At 37.9% G+C, this 16,880-nt stretch overlaps 1 protein-coding gene across 2 annotated transcripts; it reads left to right on the forward strand.

Annotated features, from left to right (window-relative positions):
* Positions 1-1,135: 1,135 nt before the first annotated feature.
* Positions 1,136-9,676, forward strand: Mgtor (nuclear basket protein megator). 2 transcript variants are annotated; one of them, XM_017621868.1, is made up of 6 exons: positions 1,136-1,446; positions 2,201-8,561; positions 8,627-8,922; positions 8,996-9,132; positions 9,218-9,356; positions 9,430-9,676. In XM_017621868.1, the coding sequence occupies exons 1-6, from the start codon at positions 1,296-1,298 to the stop codon at positions 9,582-9,584; spliced, it is 7,239 nt and encodes a 2,412-aa protein (XP_017477357.1). In that variant the 5' UTR covers positions 1,136-1,295; the 3' UTR covers positions 9,585-9,676. The 2 variants fall into 2 exon arrangements, with proteins under 2 accessions (XP_017477357.1, XP_017477358.1); XM_017621869.1 differs by having other exon boundaries at positions 1,137-1,446; positions 8,630-8,922.
* Positions 9,677-16,880: the final 7,204 nt, after the last annotated feature.

Genomic DNA, 16,880 nt, shown 5'->3' on the forward strand with positions numbered 1-16,880 from the left:
CATTTCATTTATTTTACATTACATATTTGAATAAAGAAAAGTTAAGCAAATTCAACATCGATGTGATGCTGATAGAAATCAGGATCAATTTATGATCAACTCTGTTTGTTTTGTTTCCTAATTAAGTGAGGAAATTTTAATTGACAGCACCGACAAATGAATATATACACAAACAAATGCTCGGTTATGGTTAAAACAATTCAAGTTTTTGTATTGAATTTTTAGTTTAAAATTTATTTTTTCCTTTTCAGTAGGGTTTTTGCACATTATCTTCTGCGTGAGAATTGATCGTAATATACACGGATCTAAATAAGAGACTGGAACACGGCTGTTTGTCAAAAGCATATGATTTCGAACTCGCGTAAATGTACATTTGCTAAATGCTATAGCATGAACGCTCTTCGAAAACATATGTTCGAAAGTGCTAAATGTTGCATTTTAAATGCAGCAAAAACGCTGTATAAGAAAATTTGACTCAAGAAAATTTTTTAGCCATTTCTGGTACGTCATTTTATATGGGATTTTCGCTTTTCTTGAGAGCTGCATACAGGCCTTAAGACAGGTCGGTTAAAAAATACGCGACCTGAAGAGTAGTGTTGTTAAGGGAAAAAACTGTTCTATTGTGAATTTTTACTGGGCAATTTGAGAGGGAAACTTTTGTTTTCGTATATACATGATTTATATTTTAAATAAGTATATATATTACACAAATACCTCGCAAATTTCTATTATTTTTTGTGACTTAATCCCGTTAAACTAATCACATGTTTCTTGCCAGCTACCAGCAGGGTTTAGCTTAAGTAGCTAAAAGGAAATTTTACCCGAGTTGAGCGTTCTTTTTTCGCTCGCTTACAAAAAAATACAGCAATAGTTTTGCTAAAACACACACATGTCGATGTACACTAAAGTAAAAAAAAATGAATTACATATTTCAAAGAAATTTTTTTTTTGTAGATAAATCTAATTTGTGGAATGTGAAGTAAACTAAGCAAAATGAAGTGACCAAGTGAAGGTTTCTGAAATGGAGTGTGAAACTTCAATTGAAGTGCTGCGGCAGCACTGGTTGAGAGTATTGTAGAATTTTGCAACACTGGCTTAGCAAAAATTTTTGTTGTCGGCAATTCTGGCACTTTATTGTGAATATTCATTTTCTCATTTTTTGCGTACAACGTTAAGATTTTGCCGCTGGATATATCACTGGATTTTCAGCGCTTGCTTCATAAATATAGTGGACTATTAAATATTAAATTACATTTAATTTGGTGTGTTTTTGTGAAAGTTGGTAAATCATCAGAATGGATCTCGATGGTCCGCAGTTAATTTCAAACATCTTGTCTAGCGAAGAGTTGGAGCAGACGCCGCCTGGGGTGCAAGAGAAATTGAAAACTTGGATAGAAGAGTTTTTTGATGAGTACTGCAAAAATAAGGCTGCTGCTAATCGACTTCGTAAGTAATATATAGTAGAAATTATCTATTCCAAACATTTTATGTAAAAATGCCGAAATATGTATTTATTCGTGTAAAAATCTAACCTCAAATAAATGGCGTCCTTTGAATTTTTGCTAAAGTGCGAATTCTGCATTACATGTACACATGTATGTACATTTGTATTTTTTTGCGAATGTAACAAGTGCACAGATGTATTAACTTTAGAGGGAAATGTTTAGTTATTTGTACAATGATTAGAAAGAGCACAGTACAAGCATTGAGAAAAGTCATCCTTCCCCTCTCAGCCGTCTACAGGGGTTATGCGCTGTACAGTAGTTTTGAGCACATTTAGAAAAAATAACCCTCATCAATCCAACTCTGGCTACGCTGACTGCAGCATTATTGCACAGAACTTTCTGCGTAACCATTTTTCGGTCGCGCTTTCGGAGTATAAACCTTACTACGTAGAATTCGCCTATCTATGTGGCGGAAGCCCCTTTTCTATTGTCAAAGATATACAATATTTCTTGTACTTATAAAGTGGTTATTTTTGAGCTGAACTCGCATTGAAATTTACAAAAAAGGACACATTTCTTACCGAATTTATTAATAAAATAGTGCTCGGAAATTTGAAGTATTTGTTTTAAAGTGTAATCCTGTAACTTGTGTGTGTTATAGTTTTTAGATTGTATCATTGTACAAATAACTAACCCATTCCCACTATAGTATTTATGTTTATTTTTAATATTTTGTTATATAAACTTTTTGATAGACGACTATGAACAAAAATTAGAGGAGCTCCAGGCAACAGTTCAGGACTATGAGCTTAAATTGGAGAGCCAGAATAAAAATGTTGAGGAGCTACGCTCTCAGTTGGACAGTGTTTCTAGTGAACGTGTACAATTACTGGAACAGTGCAGAAATCATGAAATGGATATGGTTGCACTTCGATCTGAACGAAATTCCGTGGCAGAAGAAAGAGACTCCTTGTTGAAGTTAATCGAACGCCAGAAGAGTGAGCTGGATAGATTACAAGAAGAAATCCACTCCTATCAACAACAACTGAAAAACGCTATTACTTCAAAATGTGAAGCTATTGCAAGGGTCGATGAAATAGAAAGTCAGAAGGTAGCGCTTGATTTTAAGGAGCGCCGCATGGAACAGGAACGAACAATGCTTCATAATCAGATACGCACACTTACTGATGATTTAAATCGTAATATAGCAGAACTTCAGAGCATAAGACGTGATAACACAATGCAGGGTATGCACCTTGAAGCCAGGCTTGCTGAAAAAACAGAGGAACTGAAAATAGTTCAAACTCAATGCACCCAATATAAGGAGACAATTGATAGGCTTACACAAAATATTCAAGATCTATCCACCAAACTTTTAAACCAAAATGAAGAAGCTAACAAAATGATGGACTTTTATAAAAAAGAACTAGAAGCGAAAACAAAATTGGCTGAATTATACAAAAGCAATTGTGAAGACACTGATGTAGAGAGAAATGAATTAAGTACTGCTATAACTGATCTTAAACGTATGTTGGCTGAAGCAAGTGAGCAGTATGGAGAACTAGAAACGAAATTCAAAGCTACACTTCTTCAACACGAACAAGAACTCGAAGAACGCGGTAAAGTGATAGAGTCACAAAAATCAGAACTGAAACATGCCAATGATTTGTTAAAGGAGGTGCAAAATGAAACAATGGAGAGTGCTATATCAAAAATTGCTCCATCTGCTGCGATTGCTAGTCGCCTTATCCGAACGGATATGTCCCTTACTGAATTATATTCATTATATGTGAAGAGTTCCGAGGAACTTGACCTACAAAAGCGGGAAAACGCGCGTCTTAATCTTCAGTTTAAGACAATATTGCAAGAATTGAGCGAAAACGCACCAGTGATTAAAAAGCAAGAGCTTGAATATGAGAAACTGATAGAAACCAATAACATTTTGGCGCATCAGCGCGATGAATTACTAAGCAAGAAGGTAGATATGGAAGAATTAATGGGCAACGCACATTCCAAAATTAACCATTTAGAAAGAGAAAATAAAAAACTAAAGAACTCACAGAACGACCTTAGCCGACAGGTTTGTTATTTACTAAAGGAGGTAGAGCAATTGCGAATCGGACTCCTTTCGGACAAGGGCGCGGTACAGAGTGGAAATCTCTCAACAACTGATGACGTTATATCCAAAAAATTAGTGACCTTTACTAACATTGTAGAGCTACAGGAGAACAACCAAAAGCTCTTGCTTCTTGTTCGAGACCTCAGCACGAAGTTGGAAGATGCTGAGACCTTGAAACAGCAAATGGATGCCGCAGCATATCAAGAAAAAATTGAGAATTACGCCAAGAAATTCCAATCGATGCAAGAAACACTGAATCAACAAAATAATACCGTTGCCACTTTGGTATCGAAATGTGAGCGTTACAAAAAAATGTATTTCGAACTCCAGAAAAACTTACAAAAGTCTGGAGCGCATTCAGAACTGAGTGATATCGAAGACACTGAAATGGGGGAAATTGATGATACTGAAAATAAAAATATGACAAACATATCTCAAAGTAAAAATAGAAAGTCCATGGATGCGAACGCGGAACGTCGCATACGAGACTTAGAGCAGCAGTTACAGGAAGTGAAGGACCAATATAAAACATTAAAGGAGCAATATGAATATTATACACAAGAGAAAAAGAATAATGAACGTATAATGAATGAACAATTTGATTCAATGCGCACAGAGGTTAGAGAGTTAACATCAACAAATTGCAAACTAATGTCGTCGCTGGAATACAACAAAGAGCAACTTAAATTACAGCAAAAAAATATTTCGACCTATAAGCAACAAATAACTGCGCTTGAAGATCGTAGTAAAAATTATGAAAATACCATTATAAAGCATGAACAGACAGTGCACTTCCTAAAAGACGAGGTCATGAAAGCACAGCATGGTCATTCAGCTGCCCAGAGTGAAGCTTCTCACCTGCGGAGTGAGAATCGTATCTTAAAAGATACAGTGAACCGTTTACAAGCCGAAAAAGAAGGTTATCACCGGGACCAACAAAATCAAAATCTACTTTTAAATAACTTGGAAATGATCAAATCCAATTTGGAGCGTTCTGAAATGGAAGGACGAGCACGCTTGGAACAGAGGCTAGACGAAACTGTTCGTGAATTGTCTGCTCAGCGTCGACGTTTCCAGGAGGAAGAAGATCGGTTCCGAGAAACAACTAGTGACCTTAAGCGGCAGGCAGAATCTGCAAAGAAGTGCATGGAAGAAGAAAGAGGTCAGTCTGAAAAACTTCGAAAAGAATTACAGGCGTTGCGCGAGGAGCTCACTAATAAGACAAATCAAATCGACGAACTCAGCAAAAAGCTACAAGAAAGTTTAACACCTTCCAAAAATGACAACCCAATTGCTTTGGCAAATAAGAAAACACGTGAATTTGAAGTTAAACTCGAAGAAGCCAAAATTGAAATTAATTCATTATCAAATGAATTGGCAAAGGCGCGTGAGCATTCCGATCAATACTTTAAGATGTCACAGAGTGCTGAAGCAGAAATTAAAAGTCTTCATGAAGTCCACACTACATACACAGAAAAAACAGAGTCTCAAATTAACGAACTAAAATCAATTGAATTGAACCTTAAGTCAAGAATCAGCGAACTGGAAGCAGAAGTGCAGCTCGCGTCTATGACCGAAGTACCGAATTCAAATCAATCCGATCAACTGAAAAAATCCAAAGAAGAGCTAAAAGATGTTCTGCAGAAATTAAGCGAGTGTAATCGCAACCTGCGTGCGCTACGAACTGAAAATACATCGCTTTCGGAATCGCTTAATGCAGTACAGGGAAAATATGCCAATGAAATGATACTACATTCAGCTGATATACAAGAACTCACAAGAGTAAAGGAAGAAATGACGAAAATACAAGACCAAATGAATGCCTTAATTACGGCAAGGGACTGCGCTAAGGATCTATATGAGGAGCTGAAGGGCTCGCATGATGAATCACTGCGTTTACTTCAAAATGAAAAGGACGAAATGGAAAAGCGGATAGTTGATCTGAACGGTCTCAATTCGAGTTTGCACGATCAAATCGAAGCATTGACCATGAAGCTAAGCATACTTAGTCAAACTCAACCAACAAATGTATCATCAAACTCTTTGAATGAAACAGCTATGGATACCTCTGGTACGGAATTGAATCGGTCGCGATTAGAAGATGATCCCAAGAACAATGATCAATTATTGCAAATAATTAAATATTTACGCAAAGAGAAGGATCTTATCGACGCTAAGCTAGACATATTGAAAGCTGAAAACGCTCGTTTGCAGTCAGAGAATATGATTCTACAAAAGAAACTCGACGAATTAAAGGGAAGTCTTAACCAGGAGCGCGCCAAATCTGAGACATTGGTGGTTTCTGCCACAAAACATGAGGAAATTCTACGCAAGATCGAAAATCTAAATGCCATTACCGATAGCAACAGAATATTGCGCGAGGAGCGTAACTCTTTAGCCGCACGTGTAAAAGAGCTCAACGAACATATTAACGCTATTGAAAATGATTTATTGCCTTTGCAGAACCAAAATCGCGAGCTCTCCACTAAAATCGAAGAGCTTACATCTGAAAACACATCTTTACGAACGGAAGCAATTAAGTGGCGCCAACGTGCCAATGTATTGGTTGAAAAGAGTAATAAGAATCCGGAGGAGTTCAAGCGTTTACAAACAGAACGCGAAAATCTTGCTAAGATGTTAACGCATGAGAAGGAGCTGATGAAACAGACCACCGATGAATTAAACGCCATTAAGACCGAAAAACTTCAACGCGAAACCGAGATAGCATCGCTTGAGAAGCAGATCCAAACACTAACCGAAGAAAAGAAGAAAGTAAGCGATGACTACGCTGGAGTGCGTCAAAATAATGTGCGTATGTTGCAGGAGATTATGGAACTCAGAAATAAGTTATTGCAAAAGGAAGAGTCTCTACAAAAACTGACCGAAGAAATGGAATCTAAAGAGGCTCAATTGCAAGACTCTAAAAATAAAGAATTCCAGATTCGTAAAATTGCTAAGCGATATAAGGACTCCTACTTGGAGTTATCAAATAAAACTGCGGCTGCTTCAACAGATGGTGCAGCCACGGCGCAGGACAACATGGATCTTGGTGGTAACAGCGGAGCAGAAAGTGCTGTGGGAACCGCGGCAGCCGCAACCGCTGTAACTAATGAGTTGGAACAGCAACGCAATACAATTGAGAATCTCAATGGGGTCATACGTACTATGCAAGAAGAAAGTGAAAAACTTCGCAAGGACTATGATGACTTAAAAGCCGCCGTAGAAATAGATGATCGCACCAAGACATTATTACGTGAAGCTAAAGCGCGTATTGTCAGTTTGACTGAGTCGAAGAATGCGATCAGTCAAGAGTTGAATACAACCAAGAGTAAGTTGCAAAACGTACTTCAAACTTCAGAGAATGCAGACGCAACGATCAATAGCATAAAGACTCAATATGAAGAAACATTGTCCCGACTTGAAAAAGAATTACTTGAACAAAATAATCAAAACAAAGAAGCCATCGTCAGACTTAGCAGGGAAAATGAATCCTTGCTTATGCGTATTAATCAACTAAATCGTCAACTTGGCCAACAATCTGCCAAGCCATCCACTAGTTCAGTGGCAATTACAGATAAGGGATCTATTTCGGAATCTTCACCTAGAACCGCAAATGTCAAGCCGATGTCGGGCTCAACCACTGTGCAACAGTCGGCCACAGTAACACCATGGCGCGGTAGTGAAACTCCTTTGGCCAGTATTCGCCCAATATCGGTCCAGAATAGTCGGACCGCTGCTATACTCCCTACAAGCCAGCAGCCCGCAGCTGGCGGCTCATCGACATCGACGTCCACTTCATCGTCAAGTACCACAACCGTTTCAACCGGGTGCAGCAATACTGCTTTAGTTCCACCGCAACAACAAGTACATACTACTGGCAGCAGTTCCATTGAATCAATGTCATCATCGCCAACTTCATCGCACACAGATTACATGCCTTCTACTAGTAGCTCGGCATCTGTAGCAGTTGCTGCAATTCCCCCTATGGGCTCTACATCTGCGGCCGAAAGCTCTCAAGAAGCCGAGAGCGTCCAGCAGCCGCAACAAAACGAATCACAATTGCTTGTTGGTGGCGGACAACCACAGGTGGTGGCTCTGGTTTCACCACGCGTTGAAGGCTCTTCACAAAATGTTCCTTCCCCGAATTTGCAGCTTCAACAAGATCCTGGAAATCAGCAACCAAGCACTTCAGGCACCACCAGTTCGAGCACGCACATCGCTGTTAGTAGCCACAGCCGCCACACACCTTCAAGCAGCAACGTTACCACATCACAGGCCGGAACGTCGGGTGGACATAAAAGGCCTCGTGAACTAGAAGGTGACTCATCAACAAATGTTGAAGACAGTACTGCCGATAAAGCTCTTAAACATCCAAAGCGCCTGCGTGGCTCTGAGCCAGCTATGCTGGGTGTAACTGAATCCGGAATCGATGTTGAGTACCAAGTACCAACTTCATCTCAACGCGATCAAGAAGATGATATAGTTGTGGTGGATTCCGAAGAAGAAGACGACGGTATGATTGAAGCTGATGACGGCCCAACCGACGGCGATGCTGAGCATGAAGGTTACGAGGACTCTTATGAGCAGGATCAAGACATGGATGAGAATGATATTCCAGAAGTAAATGAAAGTAACATAGGTGTAGATGCAGAAATCGATAACAATGAAGTGGATGTCGACGAAGGAACTGAAAACCAGGCTCATTGTACGTCGGGTACAGACAACCAGTCAGATGTACATTATAACACAGGAGCTAGTACAAGTCACGCAGCAGCGGCATCAATGGCACATAGTCATGATATGGATAGTCATCAGCAGAGCCAAACTATCAGTAGCGGTAGTTATGAGTCCAACCCGAATGCAACACAACCGGCAACTCAACAATGGAAACAGACTCGACCCCAGAAACCTACGGCCATGTTGCAGCATCAAGGTTTGACCGGTAATGTAAGTGAAAGTGGAGAGCAAGATCCCAGCGGAAGTCGCCCATCAGATAGGTAAGGATTTGAAAACAAAAATTTTTTATTTTTAGTCATAAATATAAGTTTATATTTTCTAAAAGTAGTGGTGCAGAACTGGTGAGTTCACCACAAGGTTCGAAATTTGGAATAAGTGAGACAGGAACACACTCCGAACAACATGAGAGTAAAATGACTACAAATGAGGCGACTGAAGAAAATGGAGCCGAAGGTGAAGAGCTTGTGGGTGACCGTAGCGATGAGAACGTCCCTGTTGCTTCAAAAAGTGGTGGATCAAGCGACGCTGTGCTGGCCGCAGAAGAGGATATGGATAATGTTGAGGAAGATTTTGCAGAGGATGCTGCTGCTATAGAAGTTTCTGAAAATGCAGACAGCGAAAGTGAGTGTAAAGAAGTCTTATTTCACCCAATTCTTAACTGTAATTGTCATTTTTTATAATACTGCTTTATTAGGTCATAATAGCAGTGGAGCTACGCAATCTGAAATACAAGATATTCAGCAAAACCAAGTAGAAGCAACATCTGAGGATAATGAAGGCGCAGATGGTGTTTCATCGGAAGGTGAAAAACAAGCCGTGGAGGAAATAGAAGTGAGTACAGAAAGTTGCAAATAATTTAAATATATAGCTAACTCATTTTTATATATATATATTTTTTTTTGTTTGAAACACAAAGGAAGAAGGACGTGAAGCTGAAGCCTCCACTTCACCATCTATAACGACACGTTCTAAGGCTATAAAGAGCACGGGTAATGTACGGAGACCCCATCGTGGATTTCATCGCGGCGGGAGACCAACGCCCATAATTTGGCAAGGTAAAACAAATTATCCGCGGGCGGAGACACTCAGTTAATATATGTATATGAACTCGCATGTTTTTAATTTCAGACGGCGCTGGACACTCGCGCAATGTATCTCCTAATCATCGTGGACAAGAGCCTCCCGGTAGCCCACTTCGCGGTTTTCCAAACCAGCGTTCACAACGGGCGCGTCGCATGCGTCGTCCAACTGGCGGAAATTACGGAAACATGCGTTATTCATAAATATTAGCTATTAAAAGTAGTATTTAGAAAATACAAATACATATATATCATACTCCTTATATTCCTCAATATATTTATGCAAAACAATACCAGATCCGATTTCGTTAAACGCAGTTTGACCTAAATTATGCAGTGCGCCAAAAAAAAAATCGTTCCCACGACAGTCGGGTCTACGTAACCCGAACGACCCAGATTTATATTGTCACTCCAGCAACACTCCCCAAAAACTCATTGGGGAAATTGTATGCTGCTACAACAATAACAACAAAAAAATGGCGCAATACACCCGAAATAAAGGTATGTACGTGGGTAGGTTTTCTTATAGTTCCTGAACCCTTCATTGTTTTTATAAAAAAAAAACGTTATATTCTTGATGCAGGGCTCGAATCATAACATCTGTTCATGGATCGAAAACCATACGAAAGAAAATTACGTGATACCGTCAGTCGTATAAGCTGGGCTCGAATCGTCACATACGATATCGTACTACTCGTCATGTAAAAATACATTTTTCGGATTATGACATACGTGATCGTACCCTTTGTCCCATTCAGCATATACTGACGGACGTAAAACGTAATTTTCTTTCGTATCGTTTTCTATCCGTGAACGGATGTTACGATTCGAGCCCTGGGCTCTGATACTGATACGTCAGGCAGTATAAGCTGAATGGGACAAGAGTACGTTCACGTAAGTTATAATCCGAAAAATGTGTTTTTACGTGACGGGTGGTACGCTATCGTATGTGACGATTCGAGCCCAGAATGGGGTAAAGAGCACGTTCACGTACATATGTTATAATCCAAAAAATGTGCTTTTACGTGAGGAGTAATACGATATCGTATATGACGACTCGAGCCCTGTTTTCTGTTATGGTTTTCTATTAACAGCTTGACTTTTCAAAATCAAACATGGTTCGAAAAGAGGTTTTATAGATTGGCATGGATTGTTGAGAGTTTCAGGTCCGGTTGTCCAATGTCTGATTAGCACTAATCGGAGGTAGAAGGTCCGGTTAAACACAACGACTGCTTTATCGATGTTATATGAATGATGTCGAAAACGTCGATAATGATGTTTAACTGGCAAGTAGTGATAACCAGAGATTGAACAACCGGCCCCTAATGTCTGGTTATCACCATGATGCAATAATACAAGGTGTTGGCGGCTGGCAGCTTCTCGCTGTAATTCCGCCATATTGACTGCCTTAGGTGAAACAGTGTTACCAGAGAACGTTTATAAATGAGAAGGCGCATTTCCAGTGACCGTTTTTGTTCCGCAGAAATTTTGAGGTGCGGTGGAGCAAATATACCAATCGTCGACGAAATGCACCACTCGACCGACGGTGTCGGCAGAGAAGTGTCGGCTGCCACCATACCAAAAATTTTTCCGTGCCACCACACTTCGAGCAAATTTACCATAGTTCAAAGCAAAATGAAAAAATAAGAACGAAAAAGGAAAGAGGAACAGAAATATAATAAGCAATTGGCAGAGGGGATGCTTGCGGAGGCAGGCGTGTAGCATAGTTTAAAGCAAAATGAAAAATAACAAGTTAGAAAGTCTAAGTTCGGGTGGAGCCGAACATTAAATACCCGGCGCAAGTATTAAATATATGTTTTTTCACCTTTCCGAAAGCTACCGCTAGATGGTAAGCCGGGGTGTATCAATTTTGAGTAAATTAGCGTCTGATGTATTATGGGACGAATTTCCGTCATCCCTTGTCAAATTTGGTTTGGAGACAAACCGGTTTCGGCGTTGTGCCATCTTCAGTGTCATTTTTCGTTCTGCATAATTTTTGTTGGTTGCTCGTATTTATACTCCTTGTTAACTACCTCTTTCTTTTGTTAGGTACGTCTTTTTAGTTTTGCAGTGTTTGCGGTACTCAATAGGTAGATGAATTGTTTTGGCTCGTTTTTGACGGCAGGTAGAAGTCCGTGATTTTTACCCCCTTTGTTTTTGCAGTCGGTGTATTCCCTTCCATATCTGTCCTTAATATTTTCTTGTTGTCATTCTTCTTCTTGTACAGTAGTTTTAGAGGTTCAAACAGTACGTCCGATGCAGTATTTATTTTTGCAAATTTCAAGTGGCTACGAATTACCGTTAATTTTTTAGATTTTTTTTGTCGCATTGGCTTCCATATAATGAATAAACTCAATTTATTTGTATATGGATGAAAACCGCAACACCTTTGAAGAAAAAAAATTCTAAAAAATCAACGGTAACTTTCAGTCACTTGAAACTTGTACATTATCAAACTAAAATTGATTGGGCTATAAAACTGTGTATTCAGAAAAATTCAAACACTTGTGAGAAAAAAGTTTGAAATATAGGTGAAAATTTGTTTGAAAATTTGAAGGTTTTTACAAATTATTAAACTTGGGTTTATAAGGGGTTTGTTAGAGAAAGAACTGTATTTTATTTGAAAATTCTCACAAAAAAATAAATAAATAAACGTAAGTTGCACGCAATGTCACTTTGAAATGGCGTGCTATAGATATGACCGATACTGTAAATAACCTCTTTTGGAAGGACTTGGAATAACTTGGAATAGCTTCATTATATTATGTATTTGTAGAAAAATTCTTCTAAACATTGTTAGATGTTTTATGAAAATAAAAGCCAATGTGCATGAAACGCAGAGTGCTTTTGTAGATTTTTATGTAGATTGTTGATGCATACCGATTACATATATTAAGTATGAGCCAAAAACGGACAGATAGCCAGTTTAGCAGCGGTCCATTAACCCCGCGTTTACGAAATATTTAGATTTTTGCATAACTTTGCATTTAATAAGGCAATACTTGTACATTTTGTATGGAGAATAATAATAATTCCTTTAAAATTCGGCGTGTAACCATGTTCCACCAACCAAGCGGCGAGGGGAAGACGAAAGCAGAACAATCGTGTATATGTATGTTTATATGTACATTTATAAATGCATACATACTTACATTCTCATTTGTTTGTCTTTTTGGATGCATGAAAAATTTGGTAGCAGAAATAGGTAATGAAATGAAGTTTACAAATATGTGCTTTATAAATTTAGGTTTAGTTATTAATAAATTAGATATGTAAATGACAATGTGGGGGACAAATATGCACATGAGTAGCGGAGCTGCCACCCATCCAATGGCAACTTACACGACTTTATTAGAACATATTGGAAAACTGAATAAATATTGAAAATGTTGAAAAATTTGTTAAATAGTTTCGGCTTAGATTAGCGTGATCTTTACTAATTGCTGCGAAAATCCGACGTTTTCAGATTTTAAGTATTTTTAAAAAAAGTTTCCAAGTCGAAAATAATTAAAAACTGAATTATTTCCATAAATATCGAAAATATGGAAAAAATTCATACAGACTTTCGACTTAGTTTTGTGAGATCTCTACAAGAAAAAGGAAAATAATTCTTTTCACAGGTTTTTTTTAAGTTTAGTTTGTTTTTTACTTGAAAATAACACAAAAATTGGAAAATGTTATATAATATTTTCGATTTATTTGAACGTTGTGTGTACAAATCACCGAGAATAAATTATTTTTTCCCCTAAAAACTATTCACAAAAAAAATCTAATACCAATAGTTTTATAATTGAAAATCTAACAACATATTACCAAAATCGAAAAATGCTATATAACCTTTCGATTTATTTTCACAGTATTTGTGGAAATCACCGGGGAAAAGGATTTTTGTATCAAAAAATATTTTCACAAAAAAACACAAACACATGGGACTTTTCTATTTGCAATTATTAATAAAATATCACAAAAATCGGGAATGTTATATACTATTTTCGATTTAATTTCATGTTACTTGTACAAATCATTGAAAAAAATTCAATTTTTTTTACTTGGGTTTTCTATTTGAAAATTTTCCCAAAATATCACAAAATTATCAATATCCATATTTAATTAACATTCCAAATGCTCTCGTGTGATTTAGCTCTGTTAACATTCTTCTTTTCTGCTTCGTATTTTGCTTTCGCTGTTAAGTATTCCAAATATTTGTCGCTCTTAAAATGCGCTTCGCCAGTTTAGTTGGTTCGAAAAATGTGGCATTCACAGTTCTTGGACCTCTCTATAAATATACGTTCTCTGTAAAAACGTTATCAGTTAATGGAGTACGTATGCATGGGGAAATGCATTTTCATTGGAATCCAAAACTATTGGGGCATACCTATTCGTATATGAAATTAAGTCTACTCTAAGTTTAAGTTTGTCAGTCCCAAATAAGAAAGTTAGTTGCATCTTTTTTTTCACAGATGCCTAGTCCACTGAAAGTGATATGAAAAAGCTGTAACTAACTTTAGTGTCGGCTTTATTTTAACTATGCATATGCCCCATTATTTACATATAATACGAGTATAGCAGTGAAAAATGATAATGCACAGTTTTTATCGATATAAATAACTTTTCGACAAACACAACTTTGAAATTAACACGTGCAGTGCAATCAATGCAATGTACGTTTTTTGTCAATGTATCCATTTTTGAAGTGGATTTGTAAGAAAACTAAGGCAGCTAGAAAACTGCAGTTTGTTGCATTGAAAATATCGTGTCTATAAATTACCATTAGAATCGTTAAATATATAAAAACCGATTTGCTTCGCTTTTAATGCCGCCACCAAATCACCAAACAGTGCGCATTTGCGTTTTTTGGTCAACGTGTCCATCTTTAAAGTGAATTTGGGTAAAAACTAAGGCAGCTAGAAAACTGCGGTTTGTTGCATTGAAAATAGCGTAGCATCTACCATATGAATCTGGAAAAAAGTAAAAGTCGATTTTTTCAACCCAAATGCCGACGGCAAATCACCCACGAATTTGACAATTGCATACTACATATTTGCATAACTTTCACTTTTTAGATTCACAAAATTGTATCTCGCATACATATGCATGTACACAATATGTACATATTACATATTCCGACCTATGCATGTATTTATTTTAAATAATTAACCAATTTAAAGAACAATAAAAGCTTTGTAAAAACGTAAAAAGCCGTCAGCATTTCGCATCTAACAAGAAAAACATGCATTTGCTTTGATGAGACAATTTCTGTTAAATTTATTTTGCTTCTGGCTGGGCTCTGTTAAAATTCGATTGTCTCTTGCTAGCCGCTCTTAAAATGCGCTTCGCCAGTTTTGTTGGTATTTGACAGTTTCCACGCTGATCCGTTCTTGGTCCTTCTCTATAAATATACGTTCTCTGGATCAAGTTACACAATAGCAAAATAAAAGATGATCGACTCGATCGAGATATTTCTATTCTACTGCCAGTCGACACTCGCAATAGGGGCCTTAATTCTATAGTCCCGAACCAGTTCTAAAATCGACAGACGAAAGAAAAAAGTATCATGATTTTTCAATCTTTTCGGATCTTCCATGTGCGATTTTTCATTATTTTCAAAGAAACTCTTTCAATTTGAAATTAAATTTGTTTGAATGATTGTAAGAAATGTACGTTTACATACCTTTGGCTGTAGCTGACTTTGCAGAGGTGCTCGCTGTTATTGGTTAGATTCCAGACGGCCCCAAGATGTTAATATGTTAACACAAAGCTTTGTTTTGTATTACCAAGCTATGAAAAAGCATCTGCGAAGCACAGAATAGAAGCGTATTTGAACGAAAAAGCCGCCGAACACATATCTTTGTAAAGTAAACAAGCCCCCGCTGCATCCCTTATTCGATAGTTCCGAAATAGTTCTAAATTCGACAAATAGGATCTAGTTCGTTCTGCATCCGTTTTTCTATAGTTCTGAACCATTTCTAAATTCGTCACTTTAGATATAGATTTCTAGTGAAAAAAACAGAAAAAAATTAGTTTCTTAAAAGTGCCACTTTTCTCCGATTTTGGACTGGTGGGGATCTAGGTCCTATCGGGCTAGTTCCTTTTTGGCGATAGAGACCTAGTACGGAACTAGATATTTGATTCACTAGTCCGCGGTTTCCCTGCAGGGAGCACACGCTCATAGAGCGTAATCATCGTGTGTACGTATACAAGCAAGAGCGTAACGATGAGAACGTGACAGCATGCACAATGAATTAGGCACACTAACACATTCTGACTTTTAGCTTGTGGTAGTGCCCACCTCTGCATATAACTCACTGAAAGATACATACATACTTATGTATATACATGTTTGCACATATGTAAGTAATTGTATGTATAGCGTCGGCCGCTGTGGTGTAGTGGTAAGCAGTGCGCGCTTCCACTCCGCAGCACCTGGGTTCAAGCCCTGGGCAAAGCAACATCGCAAAAAATATAGAAAAAAGGTTTTTTCTTAACCGCAGAACTCCACAGGCAAACATCGATGGCCTACCAACTGTCATTTTGACGAGCAATGTGATTACAAGTTTTTGTGTGTGGGCACTTTGATGTCTTGAAATAAGCATTTGCCGCATGACGCCACCAGACAACATTCTCTCAATTTCGGTGTTTAAAAACATTTAAATCTTTAAAAAACTTGCTGAATAATTTCCTAAAACGTAATCATAAATAATTCAATAAGGAACAGACTTTTATTTTGATTTAATATAAAAATTTCATCGATGTTACCACCAGCACGCTTTCTTTCAAATGAAAATATGGCTGTCAAACTATCGAATTGCCTGCAATAGATGTCAAGCAATAAGCGCTGACATATATTGCAGCACATGAGAAATAGGCGGTCTCCATTGGAAATATATTTTGTGACATAGTTTTCACGACATCAGTGTTTTCCTGTGGAGACAGGGCCTAACAGCGGTCGTCCCTCGGCAGGCAATGGCAGACCTCCGAGTGTATTTCTGCCATGAAAAACAGCTTCTCATAAAAATACAATCGCCGTTCGGAGTCGGCGTAAAACTGTAGGTCCCTCCGCTTTGTGTGACAATATCAAGGCGCACGCCACAAGTGGGAGGAGAAGCTCGGCCAAACACATATGTGTAAGCGCCAATCTATTATTATTATTATGTATAGTACATAAGTACATAAATTTGTTAGCAACAGAAAATTGTTGCGCATGCGAAATGCCGTCGGCAAATGTAAATGAAACAAGTAAGAGCAGCGCTGTCTTCGGCTATGCCGAAGGCTTCATACCTTTCATGAACATCTGCAAATTTTACTTTGACAGATTACTGCTTTTGAATACATCTGCATACATCGATAGAGGAGTTACATACTTATATATGGAAGATATAACGGGTGATTTTTTTGAGGTTAGGATTTTCATGCATTAGTATTTGACAGATCACGTGGGATTTCAGACATGGTGTCAAAGAGAAAGATGCTCAGTATGCTTTGACATTTCATCATGAATAG

Source organism: Rhagoletis zephyria, unplaced genomic scaffold (assembly GCF_001687245.7).
Source record: "Rhagoletis zephyria isolate East Lansing unplaced genomic scaffold, Rhagoletis_zephyria_1.1 Rzeph_scaffold_02617, whole genome shotgun sequence".
Classification (NCBI taxonomy): Eukaryota; Metazoa; Arthropoda; class Insecta; order Diptera; family Tephritidae; genus Rhagoletis; species Rhagoletis zephyria.